The sequence below is a fragment of the Montipora foliosa genome, chromosome 9 (genome assembly GCF_036669935.1).
Source record: "Montipora foliosa isolate CH-2021 chromosome 9, ASM3666993v2, whole genome shotgun sequence".
Taxonomy (NCBI): domain Eukaryota; kingdom Metazoa; phylum Cnidaria; class Anthozoa; order Scleractinia; family Acroporidae; genus Montipora; species Montipora foliosa.
Window position 1 is genome coordinate 11,237,271 of NC_090877.1, and position 10,000 is coordinate 11,247,270.

The 10,000-nt window shown below is 42.8% G+C and overlaps 1 protein-coding gene across 1 annotated transcript in view; it reads right to left on the reverse strand.

Moving 5' to 3' along the window:
• The window catches only part of LOC137971437 (uncharacterized), a 178,359-nt gene that overhangs the window by 140,884 nt on the left and 27,475 nt on the right, over positions 1-10,000 (reverse strand). Inside the window, 9 exon segments of the mRNA XM_068818265.1 lie at positions 159-427; positions 1,652-1,864; positions 2,716-3,375; positions 3,861-3,900; positions 4,099-4,401; positions 5,293-7,172; positions 7,305-7,344; positions 9,119-9,225; positions 9,681-9,722. Coding sequence (XP_068674366.1) covers positions 159-427; positions 1,652-1,864; positions 2,716-3,375; positions 3,861-3,900; positions 4,099-4,401; positions 5,293-7,172; positions 7,305-7,344; positions 9,119-9,225; positions 9,681-9,722 — 3,554 coding nt within the window.

The window sequence follows — 10,000 nt, forward strand, 5'->3', positions numbered from 1 at the left end:
TCCATTATGGTCTATTGTATTTCTGGATGCAAGTGGTATTGAAATTGAGGAGAAACGGAAAGAGACAAAATGACACACATAAAACTCGGCGTCGTATAATTCAATTAGAGTATTTGTGGAGATAACTCTTTGTTCTCAATGCAACTGACACCACTTACCTCCAGGTAGACTGTACCAGGTCCTCCGTTCCCGCCTGAGGTAGATCTGCCACCAAAGGCAGTAAGACTACCGTACCACCACTCCCTGTCCATCCAGTAGACGGCCATTCTTCCCCCAGCTCCACCGCCACCGTTTGCATTTCCATTGCCACCATTAACGGCAATCACACCGGAACCCTCTAAAGCGCGTGCGTGAATCAAAATACTTCCTCCACTACCTCCACCGGAGTTAGAGCCTGATCCTGAATTGCCACTGGCTGTAATGGTTCCTGAGAACAACAAAAGACTTACGAAATACAGTACTAATTCATGAGGGTGTAAACCAATCCAAAAGTGGAATTTAGGCCCGATTCATACCGTACCGGACGAATTTTCTACCAGTTGAAAATTTGACCCGCCATTTTGGACGCTAGGAACCGTTCAATAGTTTTGCTCTGTTCACACGAACTGAAAAACCAGATTAAATTTTTACCCTTGTCAGTGAATTTATCATCTGTTCATACGCAGAGCGCTACTTTACGAAATCCAAAATGGCGTTAAGAAAAAGAAAGGCTAACGATATTAGCCGCATTACCACGCATCCATGCAACCACGCTTGCGTTTAGCGTGGTTCGCTGTGAAGGGAACCCCGAAATGCACGAATTTTCAACCGGTAGAAAATTCGTCCGGTACCGTTTAAATCGGGCCTTAGTTCACACATGGATACCACTATAAACCCGATGCAAATCTCGACTGTATGAAAACTTGGGGAGGGTTTGAAGAGATAATAGGCCAGGGAAAAACTGAGCTTTAAATGAATGAATAATCATTGCTGCAGAATAATTATAGATCTATTAGTATTTTGCATTACTCAGCCTTCGGCTCGATATTGTACATCCAATACAATACGTTCGCTCACATTGTATTTAGTATCTAAAGGCGTCAACTAGTTCCCAACTAAGTGTTCCAGCGGCTTCGAGTACAAAAAGTAATTTAATTCCAACTTTGGAACATTTTCCTTTTGTCGATCCGTTTTTGAGACGTTTTGAAACAAGTTTTTCTACCACCGCCTCCTTTCGCTTTAAGTTAAGTAACATTTTTGCAATAAAAGATCAAAAAGTCACTATCAACAATTATCTCCAATACAAGGACTTACTCTTTATATCCTCGCACCAACAATAGACTTTCGCAGAATAAACACTTCATTTTCTCTCGTTCCTCCAGTACCCTACCCCATCACAACTGAATTTTAGCTATAATCTCTTCAGAAAGGCACTTTTTAGTTGCCAAAGACCAAATTTATTTTAAAAATGAGAATCAAAACAAAAATTAACGGGCACTTTCACGTGAGCGTATTTTCCCGTGCCTTGCGTAAGTCACGTGCAAATGCCTCGAATTTTGATTTGTTCATCGCGCTGTTTGTTATGGTTGTTCAGAGTGATAACCTTTGGGTTTGGTTTTACATTGCTTCGTTAAACCTCTAGTTAAAGGAGGAAAATTATTTTTTTACATACCTTCGACAACTAAAGCTCCCGCGATCTGTAACGAAAGCACACCACCACCTGAACCCGCATTAGCCACTCCACCGCCACTGCCGAACAACCTAGGGTTGGTGTAATCTCCGTATGGCAAACCTGTTCTCATGGTTACTCTTCCGCTTCCGCCAGCGCCACCGAATCCCGCTCCCGACCCGTCTGAGGAGCCAGTCCCTGCGCCTGGGCCCTTACCTTGAATAAAACGCGTCATAAAATTAGTATACACCAACAAGCCATGCACGGCTGGAGACTGTAGGGCCTTAAGATGTACGGGTGACTGATCACCCTTAGGGTTTCCGACGGGGCCGAATATGGACACACGGAGCTTACGCAACGAAAACGTCTAACGTAACGAAGAAGCCTGAAAAAAATGTCTTTACCGGGCAAAAGTAACGGCTACGCATGCCCCATACTTCCTCTTTACATTTTGGCAAACCTCATTGCTGTCATCGACGTGACATAGCCACTTTCAATGTTCTTCAATTTTCTCCCTACACGTTCACTTCACTTGTACTAAATCACTTGTGGTACTGATACCACAAGTGCAAACGTCTGCTTTGAAACGAGACCATCGCATATGTCATCAAGTTCCCTGAAGACCAACTCAACGATCCACCGAAGTCATTGCATTTTCCTTTTTGGGGGGCGCCAGTTGCTTTAAACATAACAACAAGAATGACCCACCTTCGTTATGCTCGGTAGCTACCTTAGCTGCCATGTTAGTTAAAAATCCTTTCAAGATGATATATAACGTCACGTCAGACAAGTGATCTCGCGAATCGTAGGACAAACATCAAAGCAAATAACAACTGACGGAATCCGTAGTGAAAAGCATTCATGAAGTATTCAAAGGACAAATGTTATGACTTTTTACTGAAGAGATGTCCTTACTTTTGCTTGAGTAGAAAAAAAAAACTAGGAAATGTCTGAGCAGCTAATAGCCGAAGTACATTTTCGTCCTTTGCATGAATGGAAATACTACAATGTAACTGAATCACCAACTGACTCACTTTGTTACTTACAGAATGTTAGGACTGACTCACCAGCATTATATCCCTTTCCATCGAGAATCAGTTTCCCACGTGGATCAACTACCAATGATTCAGCTTTGAGTGTCAACGATCGAGCTAAAAACGACCCATCACCCTCAATCGTCACTACTCCCTCTCGGTACACTGGTCCATCATCCTTTGCCACTTCGATAATCCAGTTATCGGTTGTATTTTCCGCAATGCTATTCAAGATGAGTTGACTGGTCTTTTGTACTGTTATACCTACGAAATTCAAGTCACGCGGACAAGACGTTTCAAAAGAAACCGTTGCTCCATAGCCAACCATGAAATGGGCTTTAAACCCAAGCACGATTCCCCAAAACGTGACCTGTGAACTTCGTTGTATACTTGGGTAACTCAAGCTTTCAGCTCTACGGATTTCCAGTGTGCCGTTGGGCAGAACAAAAATAGCATTTTTATACACGAAAGGCGCCCAAGTGACGTTGATTCGCTTGTATTCCGATGTTCCTGTCATGTTCAGTGTGTTAAATGGCGGCACGTGAATATAACCGGTGTCATCTCCATAGATGGTATCAACTCGCACTTCAATTCCCGCGCCCGGGAAAACCAGATGCCCTCCGCCATAAACCTCGATAAGCGTAAAGTCATAGATGAAATTGTCAGAGGGAGGATTAAGGTATGCCACAGCCCCTTGAAAAATAACAAAGAAAGGAAAAATGAAAAAAAAGAACACAAAAAAACTAACTAAAATGGCTGAAAGAAGCTCAAACTAACCAGAACCAAGTTAAAATAAATCTCAAGTTTTCACAAGGCTTATTGATGTCGATTAGTAAACTGAACACAACGGACTTGTCTTGACCGCGAAGTTTCTCTCGGATTACTAAAAACCTTCCGGATTCAACGACCCTGTTTGTTCTTGAAAGGGTTTATTTAGAAAGGTACACAAGGGATTTTTGACATTTGGAAAAACCATATCATGTAATTGCTGCCGAGGTTACGGGGCAGCCATTCTAATCGTGTTCATTTGAGATACGCGGATTTCTGGATTTCTGCGTTGTGCCGACATTATCAATGGCAGCGTTGTTGTGCATGGAATGTGATCCGTTTTGTTACCTCTTGGTAGCATTCCACTTACTTGTGGTAATTACTAGTTTATAATACATTAGTTGACAAACCTGAGTATTTGAAAAAATCAAAATTTCCGTTGAGTGTGGCCTAGGAAAAAATACAAATCAAACAAAGTAAAGATAAGAAAAGAATTGACTAATAATTTGAGCGTAGTTTACGCAACTTTCTAGACAGAAACAATAGTGTCCTACTTCCATGTTTTCACAACACCACAGGAATCTTTGCACCTCCATAATTTCGTAGGATTTGGTTGAAACGGGAATTAACGGCTCATATGTCACATACCCATGGCTTGAGTCCCTTGTTGTCGATTCGAAGATTTTTGACAATAGGCGATAGGCCCTCCAAGTAAATAACCCCAGGTCCTCCCGGTTCCACGGTACTTCCATTTCCCGCTTGTCCACCGCTTGCATCAGCATGGTCGCTATGGAAACCGCCAATGACATAATACACCGTGATTCTTCCGCCGGCTCCACCCCCACCATAAGTGCTTCCGTTACCCCCTTTGGCCTGAATAATTCCACTTCCGGTGAACTGTTGACAGGTTGCCCATAAGGAGCCACCACTTCCGCCTCCACTTCCAGAGGTCTGAAAAGAAAAGAGCAGTTAAATAGGGTGCGCTTTAAGGCACGTCGCTAAATTTCTCCTTGCCCACTGCAAACAAACCAAAAAATTAGACAAGTATATACCAATAATTAATATAGTGTAAAATAAATTGGATTGGAAACGAACAAGAATCGATAATAAATAAACGGAGGCAGAGTAGCCGAATGGCTAGGGTGATGGACTTGAGAGATGCGGAGGTCCCGGCTTCAAGTCCGGCTTTGAACACCGGCTGGAGTTGTTTTGAGTGTTCCCCGTCCCAACTCCTCGGCTGCGCTTGTAAATAGCCAACTGGTTTAACTCCCACCGGTTGGGATACTTAACTCTATTGAATTGTGTTCATTTGTATGGCTTTGTTTCATTCAATTGAGCGCCACTATGTAAAATACTAGGTTTACGTTACCAGTAACCAGTGTTCATCATCGTTATATAAAGACTTATTATTATTATTATTATTATTATTATTAAACTTGTTAATGCAATGTAATTAGGAAAAAATCACAACTGTTACATAAACAATGATACCTTCATTGCGATCAGAATTAAGTCAATTTACTCTCACTATGGACAAAGGGGTTTAGTTTTTAACGAAGCTGAGGTGCTGAGTCGGTGAGGTAGTGAATACAGAAAAGGGTTTATCAACTGTGTTGATGAGATAAATTGATCACCGTAAAGAAATTTGAAAGCTGACGTTTCGAGCGTTAGCGCTTCGTCAGAGCGAATTTATTCTCACCCACTCCGTTGCAGAAAAGATATAGAACGTTTTTGAACAGTTGTAAACCAGGAAAAACAGGTAGGAACACACAACATATGTCTGAACAGTAATGTCCCCTTAATTAAAACACTCACAAGCAACATTTTTCAGCAATTACTTACCTGTCCGTGAAGTCCGTTCGCCTTAACAGTTCCGTCAACATCAAGCTTCTGGCTTACTTGAAGGAAAATTCTGCCTCCTCCGCGACCCCCACCAGTACCTCCACTACCATTTCCACCACCACTACCCCAGACCCCTGGCGAGAAAATGTCGCCGTACATCACAGATTGCGCAAGCGCTTGTGCACCGCGTCCTCCTCGACCGCCGTAGCTTGCCCCAGAGCCCCCACTGTTGTGTGGACTTCCGGCTCCAGGCCCAGTTCCTCCGAGAGCTCCTCCACCGTCCACAGTCACGAGACCCGATGATCCAACCACAAAGCTATCAGCTACAACGTAAAGCGAACCAAGTTGGAATGTACCATCTACTTGAAAATCAGTCACGTAAAAGGTGGAATTGATTGCGCCGTCTACAATCACTGAAGGCTGAGCTTGATAATGAATGTTTACTGTTCCTGGGCTTTCTATGGTGACTGAATCACCAGTCCACGGAGTAACGGGACCAACCGCCGACCCTGTCTGTATTAATCCACTCACTCGTGTTTGATTGATGTTTAAGGCACGCGAAGTCTCGAAATAGAACTTTCCATTACTGGTATCCACCTGAAGAGAATCCCACCTGGAGCCGATGAACAAGTTCCCTATACGCAGAGTTCCTGAGACTACAACAGACTTGCAGCGAATTGTTGTTAGACCTGCAGACTCGAATAACACAACGCTGTTGTAGCCAACCACACACTCGAGTAATCTTTCTTGTGACAAACCAGCCAGTTCAACCGCATTCAAAGCCGTTACGTTACCATCAAGGTAAAGCTTATCTAGGTTATAAACGCCTACGGGATCAAAGTTGAAAGTGCCTCCATCTTCAACGGTCAGCTCTTTCCACCCTGGTTGAATGCTGAGCTTCTGAGGCAGCCATACACCATCAACAACAACAATATCAGCGTGAACGAGAGAGGTTCCATTTAATGGAAGGCTTCCATGTGCGCCGTATTGCTGTGAATTATTGTGCACGAAAGTCAAAGAATTCGAGCTGAGAGACAAATCAAACATCACGCGCCCATAATGGTCAATTTCGATTGTCCTGGTAACTGCTGGATTCCTGCCTCTTAAATACAACGCTCCTTCAACATAGAAGTTTCCGTTTGTGTAAAATGTATCTAGTCGCACGTCCCCGAAGGGGAAAAATTGCATGTGGCCATATTTTTCAATTCTTAGGGATTTCCAACCTTCTTCCATTGACAGTACACCGGGATCAAACGTTCCTGTTATTTTGACGTTGTTCATTGACACGTATGATACCGAGCTATTACCATTTATTGTCAATGCGGCATTGTAGCCAACAGTCATTTGATCGCCAGTTAAATTGAGTGGACAACTGACTTCCAAATTGGAATTGGCCTCTAACGTAAGTCCTGATCCTGTGGTTGTAACTGCCCAGCGGCAAGACTCTGGGAAATGGTTGTCATAGTTCAACAATCGTAGATGACCCGTAGATTTGACTACAAGGTCTCCAAAGGTCAGATTACTAGGAGAAGAACCCGGGTGCAAAGTCACCACGCCTTTTTGCTTTCCCATAAGGACAACAGGAGACCCGCTAATAGATAAAGTTCCGTAGATGTCAACAGAACGCTCCAGAGACACGCTCGGCTTTACGCCGTTGAGGATAAGCTCGGAGCTGCTAAACATCCGTGCGCAAGGAGACAGGAGGCTATGTATTTGTAACTTCGTAGAAGGCATGAGATAAATATGGCCAGTATTGTCATCCGTTATGCTATCTACCGTCAGCGTCTTCGCAAAACCTGTGATCACCAACTGAGCGCCACCTGACACTTCGATCTTTTCCAGTTCTTGATCAGCAATCATAGAAAGCACTGCCACAGCGCCTTCAGAGAGAAAAAAATGTTCTTTCTCTTTAAAACCTTCTTAGTCATAGCAAATAAGAAGATAAAATTTAACAAAAGATTTCAACTGAATAGGTAAAACAGTCATGAAGAAAAAACACCATCACACTTTACCTGTTTTTTGGAACGAGTTTGCATCGGACGAACTGTTAACCTGCGAAAGGAGTGAAATCATAAATAAGCTCTAAACATAAATGGCACTGCTTACTAGCAGAGCTAGTATTTGTTAACCCTTTTTAAGTGTGCGGAAATTGTATTCCCGGCTAAAACTGTACCATCCCGCAACAATCAAACCGCAGACCGTTAGGCTCATTTGGTTGAGCATAGCACTAAGCTCCGAGAAGACGTAGGTTTAACTCCGGTCGGACCAACGCTCAGAGTCTTAAGATATCTAAAGGAAAATTGCTGCCGTAACATCTGAGAATAGTCTGAGTTCCGAGTTCTCTTCTCGGAGAAGTGCGACAAACCGGCCGTAGTCCAAACATTGTTCATTTAAAGAGGAGGAAAAAGTTCCCGGTGTTGCGGTCTGTCACTCTCGCCAATTTGAGGTCACTTGTAAGTTTTTTTTCTAACAAAGAGGTTTGCTGACGCAAAGACTGTAAAAAATTACTGTATGATAAATAGGCTAGTTTCGAATTGTGCAGCAACAAAAGAACAGAGTCGAGGGTCAGGGGAATAATTAGCATTTTGTATTGTTCAGAACAAAGGAAAATGCAAATTCATCCCCTGAACCTCGACTCTCTTCTTTTGTTGCTGCACAATTCGAAACTAGCCTATTCATTGCTCGGCGTTTGGACGTCACCAAAACGCCATTATTAAGAGTCATTGCTGGTTATGAATTCCAGCCTAAATAAGTTACTCTGATAAAGTACTTTGGGTCTTTGATGTCATGAATAAAGCGCTGTACATAAATGCCTCACATTATTATCTTTGAAGTTGCAGTTGTAGTGGCTGTCGTTGGCAGCGGTGTCATCGTTGACGTCATTATAGGGAATTAATCCTGTAACTGCTGTTTCCTTGATCTCCCCATGTTATTTTCTTCCTCATCTTTACTCTGTTTTCTTTTTATTATTATCATTATTAGTACTAGTATTGTGGGATCTGAGTTATCTCATATGTTCAATTAAGCCATAATTATGCCATGTAACGACTACCCGGCTCGATTGGTTTGTGCTATTTGAGGGTAGCGACAAAGTAAACACGATTCTCACACTTAATAAAGTTGAAGTTGAGCAAAGACGACAACGACGACACTTCGTGAACGTTGCCTACAATATTATTTCCCGTTTTTGCAGTAATGTAGCAGCTCTTGTAACCTGCTATTCTTTGGTATTCCGGAAGTGTACATCAACATTCCAGGAATAAAATTGGTGAGAGCAGAATAACCGAGGACTGGAAGAGCAGGGATGGCTTTGTGACAGCCCTCGTCTCCCACCAATTTAGACCGGGTTCGATTCGGGAATCGTGGCCGTATGAGGCCTATAAGCTTGTTGTTGGTCGTTTACTCTGCTCCGAGAGGTTTTTCTCCGGGTTCTCCGGTTTTCCCTTTTCCTCCAAAACGAACATCTCTAAATTCCAGTTCAATCGGTTGCATGCAGGACCGCCCTGAAAACAACCGTCGGGTGAGTGGAGCTTCCTGGGTAGATATCAAAGTTATTAGTTATTATTATTATAGCCTTACGTACCGTCGTGGTAAGGATGAGAACGGCAAGAGAACGTATCAGAATGTAAAACGTAAGTGCGGAGCAAAGAGCTTTTTTTTTTCTTCACTGAGCCCATTGTTTTATGGCGTTTCGTAGCCGCCGTCCTTGCAGCCCCATGATTTGTCGTCGTCGTTGTTATTGAACGTGTACGCAGGACGCTACAAACAAGTAATTCTAAGAAGTTTATACCAAGCTATGCTTAGCCAAGGTGCATCCTCCACTTACCCTTGGTCTTCTTCCCTGATTGTCAACACTGAGTACTCGATGTTTCTGGCCGCTCTGGTAGCCATCAAAATACACCGTTCCAGGGCCCCCTGGCTCTGGGTTACCATCTGAGAGAAGCAAACAGCATGTCTTTTCAAGAAAGGTCAACAAAGGAGTCATATATGTTTAAAACACTTGGGTGACAAAAATTCATTAGCGTTTGAGGGATAGAAAGGAACAATACCCTAAGGGTACGAGATTAAAGAGCCGCTCACCATACTTGTCACACTTAAAATTCCGTACAAACGCAAAAATACATTATTTACATTTGAGGGTCGAAAGCTGGGATTGCTTTAGGAATCAGACAACTGCGAAGGAAATCAGAGACCAAAATCAAGTGTAAACAATTCAAGGGAAATAATAGTTCATTTGACCTTCCTGACTAGGAAAACAAATATTAAAAAAGCCAACGGAGGGGAAATCCAAGCAATTAAAGTGTCTTGGAGGATCTCAGGGGATGGGGGAGCGGGGGCTTCAGTTTGCCCGGTACAATAGCTTATGCGAAGGACCTAAAATACCTTACCTTGAGGAAGAACATAATCACAAGCAGGTTGGCCACGAAGGGCTGAAAAAAAATCGAATTTTTCCTCTTATCATAAATATTTTTCAATGCAACATCTTAATTTAGTCAAATGATTACTTCACTCGGGGACACATGCTGATCACATGTACTGTTCAACTAAGGCAACTTGACCTCAGTCACTCCTTCAATTATATGGATTCGACTTGAGCGATTTCCTTGCTTCCAGGGTCAAAAAGCACAGATTTCTCCCAAGAGAGACAAAATTATGAATGAGTGCTTTTTGATTGGTTAATTTGATTTTGATCAAATTCCAATGATGG